The sequence below is a fragment of the Coturnix japonica genome, chromosome 3, assembly GCF_001577835.2.
Source record: "Coturnix japonica isolate 7356 chromosome 3, Coturnix japonica 2.1, whole genome shotgun sequence".
NCBI lineage: Eukaryota > Metazoa > Chordata > Aves > Galliformes > Phasianidae > Coturnix > Coturnix japonica.
The window spans coordinates 69,704,551-69,730,204 of NC_029518.1; the positions used below are offsets into that span (position 1 = coordinate 69,704,551).

General features: G+C 38.5%; 1 protein-coding gene across 3 annotated transcripts in view; it reads right to left on the reverse strand.

The window, feature by feature from the left end:
- Positions 1–25,654, reverse strand: part of ZNF292 (zinc finger protein 292) — a 52,378-nt gene that overhangs the window by 11,393 nt on the left and 15,331 nt on the right. For 2 of the 3 annotated variants that reach the window (XM_015858925.2, XM_015858926.2), the window contains exons 2-6: positions 15,625–15,779; positions 14,458–14,536; positions 12,793–12,928; positions 3,248–3,450; positions 336–472 (exon numbers count right to left, since the gene is read on the reverse strand). In XM_015858925.2, coding sequence (XP_015714411.1) covers positions 336–472; positions 3,248–3,450; positions 12,793–12,928; positions 14,458–14,536; positions 15,625–15,779 — 710 coding nt within the window. Of the gene's footprint in view, positions 1–335; positions 473–3,247; positions 3,451–6,937; positions 7,026–12,792; positions 12,929–14,457; positions 14,537–15,624; positions 15,780–25,654 lie in introns of those variants that run through there. The other variant, XM_015858927.2, reaches the window with a different exon arrangement.

Below are 25,654 nucleotides of genomic sequence, written 5' to 3' on the forward strand. Positions count from 1 at the left end.
ACACACTAATTTAATCATAAGAATGACTATCTGCTTGTAGATATCAAATTCCTTACTTCTACAGCATAAGATTACTGTCAGGAAAAAATACTAACCAACTACTACTATTTGTTAATACTTCCTCATACAGTGCAGCCTTCAGACTCCCCCAGCTGAAGCTCATCTTACAAATACCTTTTTTAATTTAAAAAAAAGCTTTCAGGAAGCCTTATCTCTTTCCTGTTTTGCTCATGGGTATTATCAGACAAGAAAGTCAACCTAGATCTTATGTACCAGCTCTATAGTCCCTAAACAAATTTACATTGCACCAGACAAGAAACAACATTCAGACTCACCAGGCACAGTACATCTCTCCTTGCTGAAGCTGGCGAGACAAGAATGCTGCACATAAAATTAGAGCACTTTTCTCATCTCCATCAGATTCTAGGTTACAGATCATTTCTAGAGCATCTTTGCAATCTACTTCTGCAATCTGTGAGGAAAGAAAACAAGACCAAGACTAACCATGTGGTTTCATTTTCAGATAATCATTGATCTAAACTTTTGCATAAAGAATTTATAACTTGGTGAACAGTCTACCAGACTGTGATGCAACTGAAAGAAAACCAGCATTTCCAGACTGTCAAAACTGACTGTGCTAACAAAAAAATCTTTTACTGAAGCTTGTTTGTTAAAGTCATCAGACTCGTATCTAATGTCCCAGTCACAATCTTATTGGAGTACATCATTAATTATCCATGTGCACTGCACACTTATGGTAACTAATAATAAGATAAATTGCAGTCTAATTCAAAAGGACTGTTACCTGGAGCTCTAATCCAGTTCACTAGTCCCTGATGCTACTACTGGTTTAATACAATAGCTGGTCAATTAATAAGTATGAAAGTTTAGCATGAACATTCCTGGATTTTTCAAAAATTAATACGGAAGCTGCACAGATGAAGCAGATAACTGAACGCCTACAAGAATATTACAGTTTATACAATTTAATTTAATACAAACAATTGAGCCACAATGCAAGCACTTAGCTTCATAGTAAAACAAAGCAAAAAAGTCACCCAGTAGTACTAGACAATTATATCAGTAATGAATCAGCACAGTTGTTGAAACTACTACAGTCTATTTTGATTCTCAGCAGACTGGTTTGATTACATCAATTAGCACATCTGGCAGGACATCCTTCAGTGTTGGCAGCTGAAGAACAACTTGGCCATTCCAACTGCACTGCTGAAAATCTCTCGAGTAATCACAAGAAATCCCAAAGCTAGAAAAAAAAGCCTCAATCCAAATAACTAGATAGTTTGGTATTTTGGATACAGTGCTAGCGCAGTTTGGTTTGGCATGATTGTATCCAGATATTGCCCCATCAATTAAACTACCGTTTTGAAAAATACAACTCATTTTTTCCTCTACATTGTGGTTCTGTAAATATACAAATAACCCCTCACTGCCAGTCATTTGAGGTTTAACAATCTCAAGGTCATCTTCTAAGGAAAACTGTTTCTCTCAAGACCTTGGAGAGGACAGATAAACATAACTGTCATACCAACTCAGACAAAGCCTGCTTCGCTCAGCACCTTCTCTCAGAGGGAGCCCATCAGTGACAAGCTTACAGAATATGTGATGCTGATCTTAAAATAAAAGCATGCGTTTTTTCTGAATTGTTTTTTCCCCGTCTATCAGTCTACATGGGCTTCTAGCAACAGTCTGTATAGATTGTGCCACCAAGCCTGTATGCCTCGGCATTTCACATCCTGCAGATTTGAATTCTTCACATTTTTGAAGCAAACTATCTGACTATCTTATCTAACAAACTATCTTATTCAAGCTGAAAATGAGCACAAATGCTACTTTGCTGCCTGTTTTAAATGGATATAACACCATACCATTCGAGTGATCTGCTTTTCCCATACTTGTATTATATTTCCATTTTCTCATACCATTCTCAAACTATGAAAGGACTATCCTGTTCAGTTCAGAAGTCTAGCCTGACATGTTAATATTATATCTGCCTTCTGGCTTGCTAAATGCAAACTTTCTAAAACGATTAGTTGGAGCTGCAAAGATAGGCAGTCTAAGCTAAGGAAACCAAGGTTTGGAAACACGTATTAAGTTATCTGGGATAACTCTTGTGTGTGCCATGGCATCCTAAGAAACAATGCTATCCCTTCCTTTCATCCATTGGTGTCACCAATGGATGAGCCTGTTCTGCTTTGGAGTAAGAGATGACTGAGTAACGAAGGAAGCATGTTTACAGGGTCACAAATTCCAAGTTTAGTAAACAAACACAAGATCAGACAGTCCTGCCATAGTTTCCCTTATTGACTTCCTTCTGTGATTTCCAAGTTTGTTCTGAAAAGCCCTAGAGCAGCCAGAGGCAGGAGTGTAAGATGGATCTTACCTCCCTCAGAACCAACCTGCCCTGGGAAATGCTGTCATCTTAGAATTTAGTCTACATGTCAGGTAGGAGGCTCTTCCAACTCTAACTGCATAATTTTCATCTCTTTTCAGACCAATTTCAATATGCTTACTCCTTAGTATTAGCACAAAAGGATGATAAGAGACAAAAAAAATCAGCAAATAGATACTGTCAAAATATGTTTGGAATTAGCTTTCCCTTAAGAAGGAAAAACAAAACAAAACAGAACAAAAAAAAAAAGAAAGCTCCAGTAAAGCCCTGGGGTGGGGTGAGAAATGAAGATGTCACCTGAAAGAATGAACAATTACAAAGCTGTCATCTCACTTCTGACTTTCGCATTTAAAAATGATTAGAACATTTCAAACAAGATGAAGTATCTGATTCCATCTTCAGTTTCACCTCCTTTAAGTAAGTTGTTATTTCCTGACATGGACACTTGAAAACAGTGCATTTGTTGTCTGAACTAAAAGTAGCACCTGAGGGTTCCATCCCATGTGCTAGGTACACTGCAGAAAGTTACGCTTAATAGTGGCAAAACCATTGTCTCCATTTCACTAACAGGAACTAAGGCAGAAATTTAAAGTAAAATTAAATGTAGCATTGTGATAGAGCCAGAAAATATCTACTAGGGACCTAATATTCCACTTCCACAGGTGTTTTAGTTAAGAATCATTACTGTCTAAAAGTGCCTTAAATGAAAAGAAAAATCAAATAATCAAAGTACGTCAATCGTATTTAAAAACAAAGTATCTTCTATGTGGAAGCAGCCTAATTATAACCAGTGATTTCACTGTTATTAAAGAAATAAGTCTTTATTTTTTTACTTACTTCCTCCATTAGCTTTTCATTTGGTGATCCTGAACAAAGACAGACCAGGTAGGTTTGCTTGAAATTGCCTTGTGCGCTGATTTCTGGATGGTCAGAGCAGAGTTTTGCCAGGGCAGTAGCTTGCGTTAATTGCTTTGTTTTCATGAGGTGCTTAATACGCATATCCAGCAGGACAGGGCCTTCGGACACTAAAAATTCATTCACTTCAAAGAAAAACAAGCCAAAATATTACATACCAGTTTCACAGCAAATTACAGAATTAACAGATTGCATTTACTCATTCATGGTTAGCCTACAAAATCCATACAAATAAAACAGGGTACAAAATGTATGAAGCACAGACAAAAAGCATCCTTGAAAGCTGTACTTATTTACTACAAGGATTCTCTGCTACAGTAAACCCTTCATTCTACTTGCAAGTTTTAATTCATACTTATTTCTTGGCAAAATATCTGAACGCAAAACAGATTTTAGAAGGCGTATCAATGTTAAAATGCTTAGGCACCACTTAATTATAATTCTACAGAAAGAAGACACAAAGCTACAACTACACTCACATCCTTCCTTATGCTTTCGTGCTACACCACTGCTAAATGCTGCTTTTTAAAGACCTTGCTACTAAAGGATAAAGGTGATGAAGTACCCGAAGTTCTCTGAAATACTGTTAAATCTTTCATATTATGCATTCATACCATGCAGTTAAACTCCCTTTTAAAGTTTTTCAGCCAGATAAGAGGCTTGTCTTGTAAACACTTGACTGTGTACAGTTTAAAACTCAAAGTCACGGGAATGGCTAGATTGTATTCAACTATATTCTGTAGACATGCTACCGTCAAAACTCCACTGTGCCTACTACAGTGCTATGTGTTTCAATGGAAGGCTGAATAATCCTATGGAAGAGGAAAACACAGGCTGGTTCCACTTCTACAAATACACCTCAGGTCTCATCCAGATCTTTAAGTTGTGATGAAAATTATTTCACCTTTGAAGTATGAAGCTTAATATTACACCTAAAATATTTATTTAATCTGGATAGACCCAGACAATCAGTTTTGTTTAATCCTTTTGGCATCAATCACTCCCTGTGACAAATGCTTCTACAAGCCATAGTTATACACTGCATGAAAAGAATCTTTTTAACACATTCACACACAATGCAAGCTTTGACTGCTTTTCCCACAAACCTTCTTTACACCACTCCTCTATGGAAAAATCAGATTTATGACATTAGGATAAACTGCTGCCCTTCACTAAACATGATTATCTCCAGCCTTTGAGTATTTGCATCACCCCTGAAAGCATCTGGGCATATGCAGTGCTCATTTCTTGATAAATACTGATAGAAACATTTGTTACATTTATCTGAACACACTTGCACTGAATTTCACTTCCAGCATGTTGCCCATAACACCCAGTTGATTATATTCCCTTCATTTCCAATGTCCTGTTAGATCCTGATGAAATAATCAAATCAATTGCAGCATCTATAAAACTGATTACCTCAGACTGTTATTTGGGATATTAATACATGGAAGATGAGGCTTGTTGAAAGAAAACAACAAAACTTTAATTCTTTACTTCCTAACTTTAGTGAGCTTTTGATTCATGATTGTCTTTCATTTTATCTCATGATTTTTCCTTTTTCTAGCTACTTATGTAGGGTATTAGTAAAAGATTGTCTTGCAATTGAAATTAGGTCAACCATTCTCTTTAATCAGAAGCACATAAATTTAGGGCAGAAAATACAGCCTTTTGCAGACGCAGTACCAGCTAGACCTCATTGTTATCTTTCACACATTTTAAGGTTTCTGGTTGAATCATTTCAACCAGCTTGTTAGTTATTTGTTCAGAAATCTTCCATGCTATTACAAATGATCATCTATGGCTCACTGATGTGTAAGAGTATTCAATCAAGTAAGACTTTCTTCCTCTCTCCATGTCGATGAAGATATAAACAGTTTTCATTCATGCTACAAGAAAGGAGGACTACAGCACACTAACAGAATTGGTAGGATGGAAGTTATTTTTGCATTTATGATAAGAGGGTTAGACACTTCCCTTTCAAATAAGCAATGTTATTCTGGTGTAATTTCCAGCCCTTTATTTAAAAAAATGTATTAAAAAACATACTCTTGTCAACCCACAAATGACCCAGCGATTAATTACATTCAATAGTTTTAGCTTTGCTCTTCCTCCTACCAGGTGGGTACCAGTAATCCCTTCACCCACAGAGTTTACTCTGTCAGCTACTCTGCTACAAAAAACATTTGAACATTTTACTTTATTTCTGTAACAAGATATGGGAAGACTTTAGAGACTTTAAGCTATACTGGTAATCCAGGACGTTTCACTCTGATTTAATTACGATATTAAATATTGTAGAGACTTTGCTTTAGCTACCAGGCCTCAGTATAATCCTTTCCCTCAGTGTTTTACTGCTTCTGTTAGCTTACCTTACATAATCATCAGAACATTTTCTGTTATCAGCTCAACAAGAAGCAGGAAGACCTCAGGGTTAAAGCTTCATATTACCTCTTAAGTCATTATTCTAATCCAAGTGATTATAATCATTACGTTTAATATTTGAAAGCTCACTCAAAATACAAGTTTTAATTATATTTATTTCCTAGATAAACCATGCAGTGTATTTTAAAACAAAAGATAGTGCCAGGGTTCAGGGAGTAAGTCCACAGTGGTAAGCAGTCCTAAACATAAGACACTGCTTGTTGATTTTTATTACTATTCATGTCTTATAAATGTATTTTACAGTGTGATGTCTTACTTAAGAGTTACTGCAGACCAACTGTTAGTTTAGTGTAACTAATATAACTTCATAAAAATGCTTTCCTATACTTCTTTTCAGGTCAAATCAGTTAATCTTTATGAGTATAAAACCTACATCATTTGCAGTAAATACTTCAGTTTAACAGCAGCACAATTCTTTCAAGAACTATTAAGTGCTGATTTTGTGCACTATTCACTGACATTTACAAACTCAGGTTTGTGCAAGACGCATGCAAAATACACTTAAAAATACACAAAATGAGAAGAAAAAAGATGATCAGATGACATCTGACAGATGGTACTTTGATCTATTAACTCTGACAAACATGGATATACTGGACTCTAACTCAATGTTTTCCCTCATATTCCCCCACACCCCACAGATGGAGTGTCACTACCAAGTGATTTCTATGTCAAGTCCACAAGAACTACTATAAACCTGTAATACAGGTAATGCTTACAGCACACACGAATTAAAAAAGAGAAAGGATAATCTTTGGATTAGTATCACACAAGAGCATGAATAAGTTGTGAACACAGTCTTGTAGTAACAAGTTCTCTCTGGACAGTCCACATGTATAACGCATTTAGGATGACTAGAAGACTTGTAGAACACAAAGCAATGATTTTTTGCCTTACTCAAAGCACTCATAATCCTACTACTCTAGTCTTTGCCAATTCTTGGGTAGATATAAAATTAATCTACCAGAGACCTTTATTTCTTCACAACTTCACTCTGGCCAAGGAGGATGAACAAAGGCACAAGGTGAATGTACATGTGGACTATCCATCTCAAAGAACTTCAGTTACTAGTAAGTAACCTCTTTAGTTATCTTCAAGTGTTAGTCCACATGTGCGTTCACACTGTGGGTGACTCTGAACTGTACTGAATACTTTCATATTTACCTGGAGCTGGGTCTCAGAATCCTTCATGCAAACAACATCTCAGCACAAGTCTGCTGAATGCAGCACCAATCCTGGATGCTTGTACGATGGCATAATGTCTGGTGAAAGGGTAAAAGAAGTTCCAGGTGGCTGCTCTGCATATACCCAGGATGAAAACACTTTTTAAAAAATACTTTTTAATTTTTAAGTGATGTTGCTGGTATCAATTGAATTCTGGCGGTGGGTGCTCTGACTATTCAAATTAGTTCCATGCTGGCTGCTCAAATTCTAGCCTATCCAATGATCCAATATCTTTCCCTTGACGACCTCTGAATAGAGATGGTTGTATCTTTGAACATCTCTTCAGTGGGACATTCTTCAGAAATCTGCCTACTACACTTAAACCTACGAAAAATTCAGGAACTTAACTCCTGACATCAAGGTTTAAATCCCTAAGGATAATCAGAATTATACAAAGGAAAGAAACAAGCATAACCCTCTCTTTTTAGACAGTTAGATAGATCTGGATAGATCCTCCATCTGTCCTCAGTACCAGCTGAGGTGATACCAATGACAGCTGAGACTTAGTTTTGGAGGATTTCCCAATAAATACAAGGAAATGACAATGTCTAGGATGGAAAAAAAAGTGGCTTAAGCTGAAGAGTGCAAGTCACACTAACAGAAAGTGATAGTGGAAGTGCAGTGGTGTTGTTACCACTGTACAAATTCTCACACAACTCAAAATACTTAGCCATACTTCAGTTTTCATTCTTTAGGATCCTAAGCAATAAGGCTGATCAGATTAGATATCCATTTTCAAGAAAGGTAAATTCTGATTGTTGTGGATTCAGATCCGCCATGAATTGAATCATGATTAGAATTAAGAATGACCTAAAATTAAACATTTGATAGTTCAGAAGGCCAGTAAGACAAAAGACCCACTCCTAAGTGAAGAATTAAGACCATCTTACGAAGGTTTCCTTCCCTAACCAATCAATGAAGCAGAGAAATAAGGAAAATTCCTTTCTCCAGATACAAGCACTGGTTGCCCATTAGCGTTCTGATGCAATCTCAAGAAAAATGACAGCCCTGCAGTTGAAACCCGGAACAATGGCAGATCCAGTCAACATAAAAATGCAATACAACATCCGATAGCGGTATGAAAATGGTTCTGAGTACTAAGGCAGATGAATCATTTTCATACTTGTCAGTGATCACAGTTAGTACTGTCATCTTGAATCTAATGATGTGGATGAGATTTCATTTTCATATGTCTAAGAGGTACTTTTAGATTTCTTTCTCCTTTGGTATTGGGATTAGTTAGCTTCACTGTTTGAGGTCAGGAGAAACTGGTCGAGCAGCAGTTTGCAGTGATGAATGTTACCAATATATTCATAAGGGATCTCTGCAATGCTGCGTGGTAATGTTGGTACTTCGCCATCTTCATGACCCACTGGGATCATGTAACTTTGGTTGGTCTCTCAAGTCTCAACTGTCCATGATGCTACATAAGCCAAACTCAAAATGTGACAAATATTACTTAAAGACACAGGAGACAGACTTAGGAAGAAAAAAGGGACAAGAAAATATGCATGAACAAACAACTAGTTTATAGCACCTGAGCACACTTTTAAGAAATAATACTGATGAGGAATTAGGATTTGAATCAAGAAGCTGCAGGTGTGGACACATAATTGCTGTGGGTGCTACTGTATAAAGACACCAATAAGGATGAGAAGCAAAAAAGAGAAACACTTAGTGGAACTGAAATACTGAGGAGGGAAATCTGTTTTTCTTGGAACTGTGTGGAAATTCTTCAAATGAGAGTATGACTCATGACATACAGTACCAAGCAGATTCAAGAAACTAAAAAGGAGATTCCTTTGGGGGCCCACAGATGATCTTTAAAGACCCTACTGACAATTCAGTTTCAGAAAATAAATTATCTTCAGAGTCACAAGTAAGGAATAACAAAAATGTATCTAAGTATACAAAAATGTATATATAAATACACGTAACACAAAAAGAAAATACCTATGTTCCACTTGCAGAGGCAGAGGTTTTATTTTCTTCAGAAACAACCTAAATGGGTTATCATCATTGCAGAAGTTGTCAAAGAGGTTTATTTGGTGACATTTATCACACAATCTGGTAACTTAAGTCAGACTTCCCAACATTTAGATTCACAGATGGGTTAATAAACCAGCCAATTCCAATGTTTGTCACTCAAGCAGGTGACAAATCAAGCACTTGGGAGAGTATTTCCAATCTGAAAACATTTTATTTACATGTATGCATGCAAATATGTAACTATAACATCTATAATTATTGCAATACAGTTCATAACAGATTTTACTATTTCATATGCTGCAGGTTCATAGCACTGTATTAACATCTAGTAGAGAAGTAGGAATATCTATCAGCATCAAATAAATCAGTGATAGGTACACTGTTTTTGTCAGCAACAACTGAGCACCCGCTCTCTCTTTTTTTGACCTCTTTAGCGTGTGGATCCTTACAGACATACAGTCATCAGAAAATTGAGCTGTGCAGTCAGGAAAAGCCAGTACTTAATGACAGGGCACTCAAAGAACAATCTTCCCAGCATTTTATGAAATTGGCACTTCTGGCTCGTATTTAAGTGGAATCTATTCAACAGTCCATTCCTAAAACTGGAAGAGCAAAAGTCCAGTAAAATAGAGTTTATACTTGCTTGACTAAAATCAGAACAAATCAAATGTGTTATCCAGTCAGTTATAATTGTCTCTCACCCCATGTACGACATTTGATCAGTTTGAAAACAAAGAATTGAAAAAGTATCAGATTCTGTGATGAAACAGACAACTAATTATGTTTCCTGCAACAGATGCAAAGAGGGAAAATGACCTTCAGGAATCAACAGCAGAGATATTCAAGATGCTAACTGACCCAAATTCCAGCAGCTGCTCATTTGGCATTTTGGCTCATTTGGTTCAGAATCTGAATGGGCTGAAATTTCTTTGGTTCCATCATAAGTGAGGCTAACAAGGTTGCAAATTAGGTAAAATTAAGATGATGAAATAAATGAAAGAAAAAAAAAAACAACGGGAAAAGAGGATGGTAAAAACATTTCAGTCTCAACTGTTGCAGTTGCTTGAATGCATGCAAAGAAAAACAACAAAACCGGTGAAGGGACTGAAAAACAAGAGTTCTAAGGAGTGGCTGGGGGAACTGGGCCTGTTTCATTTGCAGGAGGTCGGAGGGGAAACATCTTTGCTCTCTAGAACTGAGGCTGCAGCGAGGAGGGTATCTCTTTTCTCAGGCACCAAGTGATAGGATGTGAGGAAACAGCCTCAAGTTGCGCCAGAGAAGGTTTAGATTGGATAATTTCCTCATGGAAGGGGTGGTCAAGCATTGGAACAGGCTGCTCAGGACAGTGGTGGATTCCCCATCCCTGGGTGGATTTAAGAGAAGTGGAACTAAAGATCAGGGTTCAGTAATGGGACTCAGCACATCAGCTTGGTGGTTGGATTTGATGATCTTGGAAGGTCTTTTCCAAGTTATATTATTCTAGGATCTCCAACAGATATGTACTTGTACTAACTGTTAGGTAAAGTCTGCATTGATCAAATTTGGCAGATTACAGCATTCCAGCGTGACAAGCTGACTACATTAACAGCTGAGATCTCTCCTGTAACAGCAAAGAACAAATCCTGGAAGCAAAGTCTGCAAATACTCTGGATATTGTAATACTGAAATTAATGTGGAATGTTTTGTACATTGTCCTCATTATCTGAATGGGGGGTTAAACACTGCTTTTGAATACAGGGAAGCCACACAAACACCAAGCACACAGGGTTTCTTTATGCTTACTTTTTAAAATTTAAATCTGTTTTTCATTGAATAGAGCTCTAAGTCAAGAAACATCAGTAACTTCAGAATTCTCCTCCTCCCAAATGCTGTGTACAGTGGTGATGCTTTGCAGAAGGGGTAACACTCGCTTTTGATGACATTTTATCATGACATGTAATCTTGTGCAATTTAGGGAAGCAGAATTTTCCACCATCAAGGGAAGTAATAATTCTAACAGGAGTCACTCAAAAGGGCAGTCAGTCCTTGGAAGAAGCATTCTTGAATATAAAACATTCAGAGCTAAAAGGAACCCTGGAGTGTCAGTCGACTTGTTAGGAAAACACTGATAAGATGAATTCTCATCTCAACAAGATTCACAAGTGAATTCTGAAGGAACTCAAATACAAGGCAACCAAACACTAATTCTACCTCTCTCTTAGTAGCATCTTACTGCTGCTAAAAGATGGTTGATACGGAGCTAGTATAAGAGTATTCTGGAAGACTCTAAAACCACATACCAATCTAATATGTATATCATAAATAATAAATTATTATAAGTGACAAAATGCAAATTTTGTGTAAGAGTAAGGATGGTTCTGTAAAAAACATTGTATTATATATTCCTTGCACTTATCCAGAGGGAGTTATGAGAATGTGGGTAAGAGAGATCCAGTTAATTTTCGAAATGTATTAAAGGAAGTCTCTAAAAGCCTGTAAAGACAGTAAGCAATCTTGGTATTAGAAACCAGATACTTACATGGATAAATTAGAAGTTGAATGAAGAGAAAGAAGAAAGACTGAATTCACTGAGGACCCCTACTAGCACTTATATAAATATTTGGAAAATGGAGTAGCACACAAAGTGACAAAATATGCTGATATATTAAAATAAGTCAACTGCAGAAGACTGAAGAGGACTGCACTCTAGTAGGTGACATAACAACTAAAACGTAAATGCTGATTAAAAAACCCCAAGTGATTTTTAAGTGAAAAAGGCCCACAATCATAACTTTATATGCAGGAAGGTAGATTGTGTCCTAGCCTAAATCTGTCAAACACAAACTACTACTCAGTAAACAAAGTGGGACTGAAACAGCTTTAAGAAAATGCTGCTTCAGTGTTCAGTCAAAAAGAAAGTCTAATATTAGGAAATCATATGGACACTGAATGAAGTGGGAATTCAGTACATGTACATCTTGACTACTGAATAAACCTCAGCCTTTTGTATCAGAAATGGCCAATGAAGTTGGAAGACAGCATGGAAGACTAAGAACACCGCAGTAGAGAGACAAGCAGTGTAACAAACCACATCTTACTGAAAAGACACACTTATTAGAAGATGCAGGTAATAGTTAACTTTTTTGTAAGTAGAGAATATTACACAATGAGCAGGTGTCATGCTAAATGTCGGAGAAGCTACTTTACTCAAGAACTGCAATTCTGCCACAGATGCTTAGATGTGATGGTTCATACAGATTCTAAAACCAATTAGGCGGCCTCAAAGAATAAAATCAGTCAAGACTTATTAACACAGAGACAGCAATTCTGAATTGCAAATCAATGGCACCTGCAACAAGAAATCAAGAAAATAACGCTGCACACCTATGTTGTTTGTGCACTGCTCCCTACGCAACTGCTGTTAGCCAATCTCCAAACTCTGGTCTAAATTAATATTCAGTAATGTGTCACTTTGCATTTCACAGCTGAAGAAATGCCATACTCATTTTAAATGTAATTCTATTTTTTATGTCAAACGGTTTTTGTATAGCAAAACTGAACTTACCTAATTTGAAATATGTCATCTCCCCTCACACAGTTTATAGAGATCTCTAGCTATGATCACACTTTATGCAAGCTACTAACACTACGTTACTGATACATTCTTATGAACATACTGTTTTATTAACTCCAATAATGCTGCAAATATTTCATTTAAACAGTTTATACATGAATCACAACCTATACTGAACAAAAATCTTATTTATAAAAATAACATCCAATGCATTAAAATACATTTTTTCCCCAATTATTGTTTTAAATTTTACCTTTCTCGGGATCCAGCTGCTCCTGGGAAAGAATACCACACAATACTGGGTTCTTCCACACTCCCTTCTCTTGAGTAAGTGTAGTTAAAATATGCAGTTCCCGGCTGCCATTTTCCATCAAGTTTTTATGTGCCACCTGAAGAATGTATTTTATGACAAAACATGTTATTAAAGAGAAAAAACAGAAACATTTTATCTTTTATATCTTATGTAAAAACAAAAATGTGCTTCCCTCTTGAAAACTGAGGATGAGAAAAGTCTCTTGTACACGTACTGGTGTGGCATCAGCTGTAAGACCTGATGGTTCTACTCAAATATGATGAAGGTAGACTGAATTCCTAAAATTAACTGTAATATCTTCTTCTACACTTCTGTAACAGGATTGGATCTGGAAGCAGAGTTCCATTTGGGAGCAAAGAAATTGACTGAAAAACTCTGAGAATTGCATAGCAATGCACAATTAATGCTTGTCCTGAAAGAGGAAATTGCTCATTTCAATCTCTTCACATTTATTTTACTTTCCCACCTGCTCTGAAGGCGATGGAGCCTGCCAGCATAAACATGTCTCTTAGGAGTTAATCTGCATTAGACAGATGCTAGTAAAAAATCACTCTGAAAATCACCTTTTACTATTTAGGCTGAAAATTATCAAGTAACTGTATCCTGTCTTTTTCTCTGTTATTATTTCACTCTCTCTACCCCACTCCAAATTCTAATAAATTACAGAATATCCCAAGTTGGAAGGGACCAATGAGAATCACTGAGTAAAACTCTTGGCTCCATGCAGGACCACCCCAAAATTCAAACCCTGTGTCTAAGAGCATTGTCCAAACGCTCCCTGAAGTCTCGCAGCTTGGAGCTATGGCCAATGCTTTGGGGAGTCTGCTCCATGACTGACTACTCTCTTGGTGAAGGACCTTAATTCCCACCCAACCCTCCCCTGACTAAGCTCTGTGCTGTTCTCTCAGGTCCTGTCACTGTCACCAGAGAGCAGAAATCAGGACCTGCCCTTCCATTTTCTCCTGTGACAGAAATGTTGGCCACCACAAGGTCGCCCTCTAGTCCTTCACAATTTTTATTGCCCTGCTTTGGACACATTCTTCTATTTTTACATGGTTTTTATATTATGGAGAGCAGAACCACCCACAGTACTCAAAATGAGGCTGCACCAGATTTGAGTACAGTGGGACAACAACTTCTTTTAGTTATACTGTGCCTGATGTGCCCTTTTGGCTGCGGAGGCACACTACTGATGCACTTTGAGCTTAACACCAACCAAATCATTCCACTGCAGGGTTGCTCTACAGCCGTTTGCACTCCAATCCATAAAGTACATCTAGGATGATACCGTCCCAGGTGCAGAATTTGGTATCTGCTCTTGTTAAATGTTATATGATTGGTTATTGCTCAAGATCTCCCTTTAAGTCCTCTATAACCTCAGAGCAGTTAATGGCTCTTCCTATGTAGTTTAGAATCATCTGCAAACTTAGTGAGTGGGCACTAAAACCCAGTGTGCAGTTCACTGATAAAAATACTGAAGAGAACTGGCCGTACAATTGGGAACGCCACTAGTGACTGGCAACAAGTCTTCATGAACACTACATAATATCCTTACATTTCTAACACATTTTTAAAAGCTAGCAAGTCTTCATCGCTCAAACTCACCTGCACAAAAGCCTGAAATTCTTCCCATTTACTTTCAGGTAAATCAAGGGGCAGACATAGCAGAAGTTCAATACAGCTTCTGGAAGGCAAATATGAATATTATTCGATTTTTTTTTTTTTTGCTTTTAAAATGCATAATAAACAGTTTTAAATTCTAGTATCCAAATACCCATTTGCTTAAAAAGCCAAAGTTGCAGTACACTTTATTTTGTTTGAACAGATAAAGAGAAGGTGGTCCTGGATACTTTTGCATAATTTACAAAAGCAGTTTCTCTGAAAAGCAGTAATTCCAACAAAAAAAACCCAAAAACAAAAGGGTTTTTCACTGAAGTCCAACACGGTAAGCAACTTGTTAACAACTGTGTAAACTGATGCATTTTCACACTGCGTGTGGATCAACACTAACAATGTACTTCAAGTTAGGGACACTGCCTTGTCCTAGACTGGAGGAGTCCTAAAGACTGCTACATCTCCAATAACCAAAGACATTCTTTCTCACACACAGCATTCACCATGAGGAAGGAAAATGTTTCTCAACTGCACTGGGGCTGGCTAGAATGGAGTTAATATTCTTCATGTCATCATGTACAGTGCTTTGACCAAAACAATGATTTTAACAGCCATTTGAGCTTCTGTTCCATGCCGTTCATACAGCATCAAGGCCCACGCTTTCTCACTCTGCCCCTCAGTGAATAGACTGTGGGATGCGCGAGAGACTGGGAGAGGACACATGCGGGAAGATGACTTCAACCAACCAAAGAAATGTTCCATGCAATGCAACATCCAGCTCAGCAATAAAAAGGGGTAAAAGGGAATTTACAAAGGTTACCCGTCTCACACAGAGGAACTGGCTGAGCATCAGTCTACCTGTGAGAAGCGTTATGTGACTGCCTTTGAATCGCTTGTTTTGTTCAGTTTTCTTCTTCCACTTCACTCTTACTTACTAAATAATTATTATCTTGACAACATAAGTTGGCTACTTTTATTATTATTCTTTTCTTGTGCTCCTAACAAACAGCTGCCTGCTGCTTAGCAACCTACCAGGATTAACCCACACCACCAACCTATTCAGAATCTTTATAATAGTAAACTGAACTGAGAAAGCATTTAGACAGTGAAAAGTTAATACTATACAGTTTGGGTTTAGGAAACAAAAACCATACTCACAGTGCTAAACGTTCGAGCACAAAGGCTACATTTTCACACTCAGAGGTAAGATAAGGTCGTGCTTTAACATAACTTCGGATAGCCACTGTGTACACCTCCAGCAAGGGCAGAGGATCTTCTGATGTTTTCCACTTCTCAGCATACTCCAGCAAGGTCTGTTTAGGGAGAGGAAGAAACACATACATTTAGGAACAAATACAAGCTTTTAATTTTGTACTCCTCACTAACAAGACTTTCCTTATCATTATATTTATTGCTTCGTGTAGGTTGCTCCAAAAGTAGTGCCTCCTACCTATTTGCATGGAAACAACAACAGATACAAATGGCACAATAACACCAATTGATAAAACAAATTTTCAGCTGCAAAACACTATTTCGCAATGCAGTCATCACCATTAGCTACGCTTTTTTTTTTTAGATGCATATCTGTACAGTTTAACTACTAAAGCAAGTAAATCAAAGCATTAGCTTCATTTTAAATTCAATGCTTTCAGGAACAGTTTTACTTTTCCTCTCTTCTGCCATCTTGTCAAATTAAGCATTTTGAAGACTACAAATATACACCCAAAGCTCATTATTTAAAAATCCATTCTCCTACTTGCCACATGAATAGAAAAAAAAAATGATTTAGAAATAAAACTAAGTAGAATGAACTAATTAGAACAGGACTAATTAGAACATGCAACTCTGCAGGGATGAGAAAACCACCACCACCACCACCACCACCACAAGTAGAGAAGGCTTCCATTCCTGTTAGGGAGATCAGGGGGACTCAGACACACAATTAAGTTGGAAAAAATGAGTATGGTTCTCACATCTGCATGCAAAACTTCCCCCTTGGATCTCTGCTCCCAGCCTTAGGGCAGCATAACTGGTTGGCAGACAATTTCTGCACTACTGCAGGCTGCTGTCTGATGCATTAAGATGATGGGCACTGCTCTTTACTTTCAGGGGGATGTAACAGGTAGAAATCTCACAGTAACAAACAGCAATTTAGAATCACAGAATCACAGAATGACCCGGGTTGGAAGGGACCTCAAGGATCATGTAGTTCCAACCCCCCTGCCTGGCAGGGCCACCAAACACACACATTTACTAGATCAGGTTACCCAGGGCCCCGTCCAACCTGGTCTTGAACACCTGCAAGGACGGGGCATCCACAACCTCCCTGGGCAGCCTGTTCCAAGATCTCACCACTCTCCTAGTAAAGAACTTCCCCCTAACATCCAGCCTAAATCCTCCCTCTTTCAACTTAAAACCATTTCCCCTTGTCCTGCTACTATCGGCCTTTTCAAAGCATTTACTCCCCTCCTGATTATAGGTTCCCTTCAGGTACTGAAAGGCTGCAATGAAGTCACCCCACAGCCTTCTTTTCTCCAGGCTGAACAAGCCCAGCTCCCTCAGCCTGTCTTCAAAGGGGAAAGTCATCCTTCCCCTATGGTCATCCAACATCCCGCTCAAAGGAGCATCAGAATAAGCTGTTCAGAGTTAACACCCTCTGAAGGACAGAGATCCTACAACCTCCAAGAGTAACCTGCTCATGCATTTGACTAACATTTACTGTGGCTCTTTCTCACCAGTATCATAATGCAGCCCCATAAGTGCTGAGTAAAAGGACTGATTTCCTGCATGGCTGCACTCACATTACCACAGAGTGAACACAAGGTGGGATGCTCAGCTCTCCCTCCAGCAGGACAGCAGGGTGCATTGCCCTCTCTACCCAATCACCAGTAAAAAGTCACTAAGCTTGTGCTCCAACATCAAGGCCGGACAGGATGCCACAAGCACCCTGCTGCCACCTGGACTCTGTACCACGTATCACAGGTCCTTGAGACCCACTGTTCAGATACCTTATTATACTGCCTGGATAAACAGCCTCTTTCATGGTTTATAAGGATACTATGGGAGACGCAATTCAAAGCATTGCTGATATTGGGTTAAAAAACAAAACAACTACACAATCAGAAATAGTCCTCTGGACAATAAGCTCTTCTGCTACAGAATGTCCCACAGACCTAAATAAAAAACAGTGAGGTGCACCCCAGCTAATTTGAACATGCAAATATTAAAATATAATGTTGAAAAATATGCAAATATAACAATATTAGTGAACTCTTTATTCCCGCTTTGAGCAAGCCATCTCTGCCTTTCTGTATTGAGAACAGAACATTAATTATTTGGGAAATACAAATCTGTCGTATTAAAAGGCAAACCAAAACTAAATTTCTTCCTGTCTTCAGCTCTTCACTTTAATGCAACTCAAATTCAATACTGCCCTGTCTATGTCACACATCTGCCCTGAATTAGCTAATGGTAGTATTAAGAAAATGCTTAAAATTCTCCTCTTTGGCAGTGTCCAAAACAAACGCTCAGTAAAAAAAAATACATCTGTGTTAAACTGACTCAGAAAATGTTTCAATGTGCTTGTTGGCAGTCACAATACCACAGTCAAGTTGCAGCACAGACAAAACAAAATACCGAGGGTATTCCAAGTCAAGGACATAACAGGCAAAAAATAATACTCATGTTTCTGGCATAATAAGTTGCATTAAAAGTGATTTTAGTTTAAAAGGAAAACCTCAAAACAAAGCCACCTTTAAAAGAAGTTACGTACTCCACCTTTTGGTGCAGCAGAATCCTGGATCTCAAAGGAATATCGTCTGTTTTGCCCTCACAGCCAACATGATCCCCTTGTAAGAGCAGCTAAAAAAGCACCACAGATCATGGCAGAGGAACCAAGGGACAGCAAAACACAGCAGAAGCATGAAAGAAGAGACAGTGAATGATGAATGAGGACTGGATAAACAAGCTGGCAACATTAGCAAATGTGTATTTCTGCATCATTTGGCAATTTGGACCAATGAGTTAGAATAATCAGATCAGAACAAGATGTCAGCTTCATAGGATCTTCAAAGAAACTCCTGCCAGAAGTCTCCCTCTTCCCAAATGCTCATACAGCCAGATGTGCTCTGATTTCAGTTACTGATTTGTCTTAGGTGACATGCTTAAGGATGCTGCAGTAGAACAGCAAAGTTGAACCAAACAGCCCATCTTACATTAATGACAAACAATAGAGCTTATCTAATTTTATGCTTTGTTAAAAGAAGCAATTCCTCCTCCCAGGTGAAAATGTGAAAACCAGCTGCTGGTGATGCTGTGTGTAAATGAGAGACAAGCAAAGTAATAAAACATTCAGCATAGCTCTCTGTTCATTTGGATTCTTAAATAAGCCAGGAAAATTCATCAGAATAGCATGGAACGCTGCCTTGCATACACTGCCATTTAGTTTTATTCAGTTGATCACTTAAACCTGATACAGTGGATCAGACTATCATCAATCTGCCAATCAGTTTCTGCCAGTAAGATAAGTTTGCATTTAGAAAGTTGGTACAGCGAACAGTATTCCTGACTCGACATCAGAAATGCTAGGTTTACCTGTTACTTGATGTAAATATGATTTAAGGTATGGCATATCTACATCCTCAGAAGAATGCAGCAGGCAGACAGATTAATGCAATCTTTGATGTGGCAAAGGATATCTCAAAGCTAGCTAGTAAATCAGGGCAGCATATACTGAAAACCTTCAAGCTAAGCAGAAGAAAGACAGGGTGCAAGGAAGGAGATGGAAACCCACATCTCCCCACAGATGTAACTTAAGCAATTGGTTATCTGATAAGCAGGGCCAAAGAGGATTCTCACCTGGCGCTCCAAAGACAGACAGCAACACCTAAAAGAAGAAATTAACTGCTCTCCTGCAGAGATACTGAAACAAGTCATGGTAAGTGACTATGGAGACAAACAGGCATCTACCAGATCCGAGGATCTCAAGTTTCACAGGTCAGGAAAGAAAGCTCACAGGTAGCCAGCATGCTGAAAAAGCTCCAGTGAGGCACCACTGGAGTCTGATCTGAGTCTGGGAGACTATTTAAGACCATGGGCCCATTATGACAGAAGAGTCGGAGCTGTCCCAGGTAACTAGGAACTAGCAAAATGTAGTCATTAATATTAGAAAACTGGACTGAGGAGGAATGACAGGAGCACCTGCATGACCTACAGAAGCCAAATCGACACTATCCCAATCCAGGTCTAGCATAGTAAATTGAAGCAAACATCATTTTATTTTAACTAAAATAAATTTAACCAACAAATTCATGTTGGCAAGTTCTTAGAATCCACCATCTAATGACAATTATTTGGCATGCTGGTGGACACTGTTCTTTAAAAGCAATGTGTACAGATTCAGACAAACTGTACAGAGCAGACAGGCTTTCACCATAACAGTGGCACTAATTTCAGCATTAAGTAGTGCTACTTGTATCTCATATATATATATATCTATAGATCAGCCACTTCCAAGCCATTATATGAACTATATTAAGCTCTTATGCCCACCACGCCCTTCACAAGTATTCTTCAAGTATGACAGATTTCCTTGTCTGGATGTCCTCAGACTACACAGCACTGTCACTGTACGAAGAAAATCAAATTCATTCTGTTTTGCTTAATGTACCATTGTTGTGCTCCGTTTACAACCATAAAAAGAAAGAATTTTACCCCTAGCCTTGGGCCTCATTATGTTATTTATCTCCCCAGTCAGGACATGCTTGTTAATCAAGCCAAGTACTGTGTTCAGGGCAAGCATTAAAGTTTTGTTCCTCTTTGAGACCAGAAGTGTATTTTCTTTCAGCTGCAGCTTACATGGCCAGGAACGTTCTGAAAATGGAAGCATTTCAATTTGTGCAACAAAGATCAATATGCATTATAGATGTGATTTAAACTGTGGAAAATACGGGTAACGTTCAGACATCTTTCATCTTTCTCAACCTCTATCAGCGTGCTCACATAAATATTTCACAGTAGCAGTGCACCCACCAGATGATGTGTTTCCACTTTCAAGTATTGCATCCAGTAGCCTCCTTTGCTAAAATTAGTCCTGCAATACCAAAGCAGTATTTCATGATAGAAGGACCATTTACTATTAACTGGAGTTTCACATGTATGGTCCACACCAACATGCTTCTTAAGAATCTGATTTTAAGATCTGATTCTTTACCTCTTAGACACCTGGATACAGGCAAGCTTACTTAAGTATGTTAAAACGTGCCTCAAACTGTCACTTCCATTTCTGCCTAAGCTCAAGGGACTAATAGGGAGAGAAAGTGGCAGCAGGAATGCCCTCTGTGAAGGTAACTTGGAGGCAGTGGCAGCAGCTGCCGCATTACCAGCAGTAGGGCTCAGCAGTGGAAGCGCTGCTCAGTCAGATCACCCTGATACCTCCTGTTCACGTGATGCACGTGCTCATGAAGGCAGGGCTCACCTTCAGCTGGCACAACCCAGCTTCTCCAGTATGTCAGTAACTGACCTAAAAACACAGATACTTCCACAGGAAACAGCAAAATGGGCTGATCTCAGAAAACAGGGCAAGCTTTATTCAAAGAACCATTCACAGCTTGTATCATCAGGTAGATCACAAGCAAGTTAAAGTGAATTGAAGATCCCGAGTTTGCTATCATCATGCATGATCTCACCAAACAGCACAGTGCAGCTGCAGGCACGTGCTGAACGGCTGCCAGATTCCCTCTCTGGGCAGAAAGCTGATACACGTGGGGCTTGTTACTGGAAGATGCCAAGAGCTGAATGCCAACAAAGACTCCCAGCAATGATGCCAAAAGACGTAGCAGCTTGAGTAAAGAAACTAAAGCACTGCAACAACAACTCTGGAACACTTTCCTTGACAAATGTCTTAGAAATGACAAGACTAAGTGGATTCATTTCCACATACCCAAATACTCGACTGGACAGGACAAGTGCTCAATCTCTAGCAACGCTTCAAGGGTAAAGAAGTTTTTGTCTTCAATAAATGTATGTATAATTTGCATACACACAAATACACAGGCTATCATATTAAGACAAGCATCCTTTCAGTTAATTTTTTCTTCCTTTGGAGCTACAGTAATTCTGCTGTTCTTGAAGCAGGCTTTTCTTTTGTTACCTGACAAAAGGAATAGGCTCGCTAAGGTAAGTAACCAAAGAGTGCAAGTAAATTAAAAGAATATATATCATAGTCTCATAGATGGAAGTCTAAAGGTACATTGTCTGTGATGTACTTCTCTAACAACACAAAAAGACCCACTTGAGTTCTTCCATAAGCAAACTGTATTCCTTTTCTAAATCTCACATTAGCTATTACTTTGAAAGACCAAGACAACCACGTCTGAACGTTTTTGGCTTACATTCCACGTGATTAAAGCACAAAACTATACTTCACATCTGAAAATTTTATACAGCAAAATACATACCCTGTGGTGTACAATTTCAGTCCAACAGTAGTGGAATAAGCCAAAGAAAATAGGGAATTGTTTGCATCATTTGAAAAAGTGCACACTTTGTGGTGGATGATGAGGATGTGGGATATTTATTGGTGACGGGTGAAGTAGAAACAAAGCTTTTACAAGACAAGCATAGGAGAATTTACAAGTTATAATCCCTCTCATGCACTGCTATCAAATTGGTACATTCTGGAGGCATGCTACTTAGCATGCGAGGGAGTTCTTGCCAAAGCCTTATGTGAATGTAAACAAAAGACCATGCTTCATGCTGCAACACCCACTGCTCCTCCTTCCTCTGATAACACTGCCTCAGGGTGGCAGAAAGAACAAAACAAAGAGGTAAGAAGCTTCACATTTATTCTATATGTGGCCAAAACTATAGACACCACCAGGAAACACGGTGGTTAACACCCAAATGCAATGAACAACAAATCTCCCCATATCCACACATCGTCCAAATAGCTAAGGTAAATATTACATAATATTAAAAAATATATATTAAGGTAACAGAAGCGCAGCACAAGTAAGGACTTCACAGATCAGTGATGCACGTAAGATAGGCTCACAATCTTTCACTTCAAACTGCCTTAGATACTCATCCTTAATTTCTGAAAACAGAGCAGACCAAAAATCATGACACTTTTTGACCCATAAATGCCAACAGCAAGTAGCTCAACACAGGAATAGATCTAGATGTATTAAATTCTAGCACCACAGAAGTAAAGGAGCACTGCTAATGGCAACTACATAGAATGGGGTACATCATTTAAAATGTTACTATTCTGTATTTAATTTCTGATGTTGGAGCACACCACACGTGACAAACACTTTGGCTGACTGTCTAAATCAAAAGCCACCCAAACTTCCAGTATCCTGATACATTTCCAGCTTCACGTGACATCCACTACCACAGCACTTAAAGTTTATTATAAAGCATTTCCTGATTTCAAATCAGTAGGTTGTGAAAATATTTTGTCACTGTTGTATTTGCTTGAAGCTCTAGGCTTGATATAGAGTCTTATGGACTGTGACTGCAGAAACAACCTTCCAGTCAGCCTCAAACTAATGCAGGACCTGCTTCTCCAGCTGGAAGCACGCAGGTTTATAGGTCCAATAAGATTCACTCCATGGTACTCAAAGAGCCTGCTGACGTCACTGCGAGACGTGTCTCAATTAGTTTTCACAAGTCTTAGGAAAATGGAGAAGTTTCATTGACTGGAAGCTGGCAAACATCCCAATTTTCAAGAAGGGCAAGAAAGAAGATGCTGGTAATTACAGGCCTGTTAGCCTCACTTTGGTGCCTGGCAGAATTATAGAGGATATTGCTCTGTGAGTTAGCGAAAGACAACACAGTCATAGGCTGCCATTAGTTACCCACCTAATCAACCAAGGGAAATCAGTTCATGCTATCTTTGGACTTCAGCAATGCTTTCACTAATGCTTCTCATGCTAGCTTTCTGGTCAAAATGTCCACCAGATAGATAAGACAAAAACATTTTTTATTAGAAGTAATAAATCACCTCACTGTGCTGCTGTTATTATCTGACTGTAAGATCAAGAGAGCTAGATATGCAAATTGACACAATTTAACTATATATATTTTTATACAGCTGATTTGTTTAATAGGTCTTGTTACAAACTCCTAAGCACTAGCAGACAGTGCCTTTTTAAAGTGTACAATAAGAGGGAGCAGAATTTGAGGTACTGTGAACTGTTTGCTCCATCTTCTGCTTAAGTGGTTCTCATCATTTGAGTCACTTTCATTTCCTACACAAATACAAGGCCACATGTACTTACTTCCTTCAGGTCATGAAATATATATTGCCTGTGGTCAGCTACCAAACCACACAAAAAGAGAGTATTGCTCTGACCATTAAAAACTCCACATTATTTACTACATGTTTGCATGTTTTTTTCAGTTCTCATTTCCTCAAATTTCACATGTACTGCTCCAGATGAAGAACTGCCTCCTGAACAGACACAGCTGCATTTTAAGAATTCAATGTACAACACTGAGATTCCTTCTCCTTAAAAATATTTCACAGTTTCACATTGCTGACTTCTCTTAAGGTACAGCAGTTATGAGTTACAACTAACTGCCTCTGTTTAACTGTTAATCAGAATTGCGGAACTGTAGCAGTAGAGATGATCTGCTCCAATCTCCCTCTTTAGTACACTCCCTAGAATTGGCAATCAGAAAACAGAACAGCATTTGAAAAAGCATGTAAACTTTCCTTGCCAAAGGAGGGCAGGGAAACTGGCAATGGCACAAAGCAGCACTACGGCTCTAGAGGTATTTGCATAATGCCCTAATCAATGCGTTTTAACTTTTGGTTAGAGCTTAAGGGATCAGCCAGTTGGACTAGATGACCTCTTGTACGTTTCTCCTCATTGAACTATTCTATTCTGACGGTTTAATTTATAGTAATATTTCTAAAATAAGGACATTTCTGCATAGGAAGTAAAAGCATCAGGAAACATTTGTTAAAGCAACAGAGCTCTTGCAGTATCTATGGTTCTGCATGAAAGATTGTTCACCAGTGACACAGATACCCCTCTCTGCTCAGACTTCAAAGGCTCTGCCACTAACCTCCCCCACAGTACACATGCTCATCAAATAAACTTGCATTCCAAACTGGTATCTCAAAGGAGTGATATCAATGCACCTCAGATGTGCAGCTGTCCAAGAAGGAAGCAAAGAAGGCAACTGTGCACAAACAATGGAGAACACTGTGGTTCATGATCTTCTAGATACATTCTCACTAAGGATGCTCATCCAGATTCTATGGACACCAAAGGACTTTGTAATCTCAGGAAGCTGAAGCAAGTACAATTTGGGCAATTAGGCCATCAGATATAGAAGCTTCAAAAACTGTCTCCTGAATATCCAGGTTGATATGGTCATTGCCCCATTGTGAGAGTTAACACATTTCTTTAAAAATAAATACAATAGGACTTTTAATATTAGCACAGCAACTACAGGAGTTCCAAATAAACCCAAAGTATTTCACAGAACAGTGTTAAAAACTGCCAGTGATTACAGTGTGTGAACAGCAACACGAAAATTAAGCTATTATATGTAACAAAACAACTGCTTAGATCAGGGACAGAACAGCAAGGTGAGAAATAAGAAGCTTTCATCAAAGGAGTGAAAAATCACTGGATTTTCTCATCTCTATGGGAATAAATATGCAATGATAAAATACTCTTTATTCTTTTTAGGATACTTTTTCTTCAAGGAAAAAAGGAATTTCTCCTTTGGCAGAGACTTAGAGCATGGCTACTGGAGAGAAAACAAGTGCTACAAACTGCAAGACTGCTTAGTTCAGGTGTTGAACCTCAGGGACAAAACACAAGGAACATAAAACTACATCTGAATTGATACATATTCTGATTAAGTAGGTAGGTATACAATCTTGATGTTGTCAACAGCAGTGGTATAAAAACTTCCCCAGGGTAACACAGCTGGTACCGTTTTGCTTCCCGTTCAATTGAAGGGAACTTCTGAGGGCAGAGTTTTTTGGAATACGACTGTCAAGTGTGAAGCAAAACCTCACAGATTACTGTAACCAGTAATAAACCAAGTGCATAACAAAGGCTGCATCCTTCCAATTCCTGGAAAGCTGGTTACAGTCTACTTTCAAGGTGCAGTTTATGACAGCTTATAAACCAAGCTGTGCTTACAGCCTCAGCTATTCACC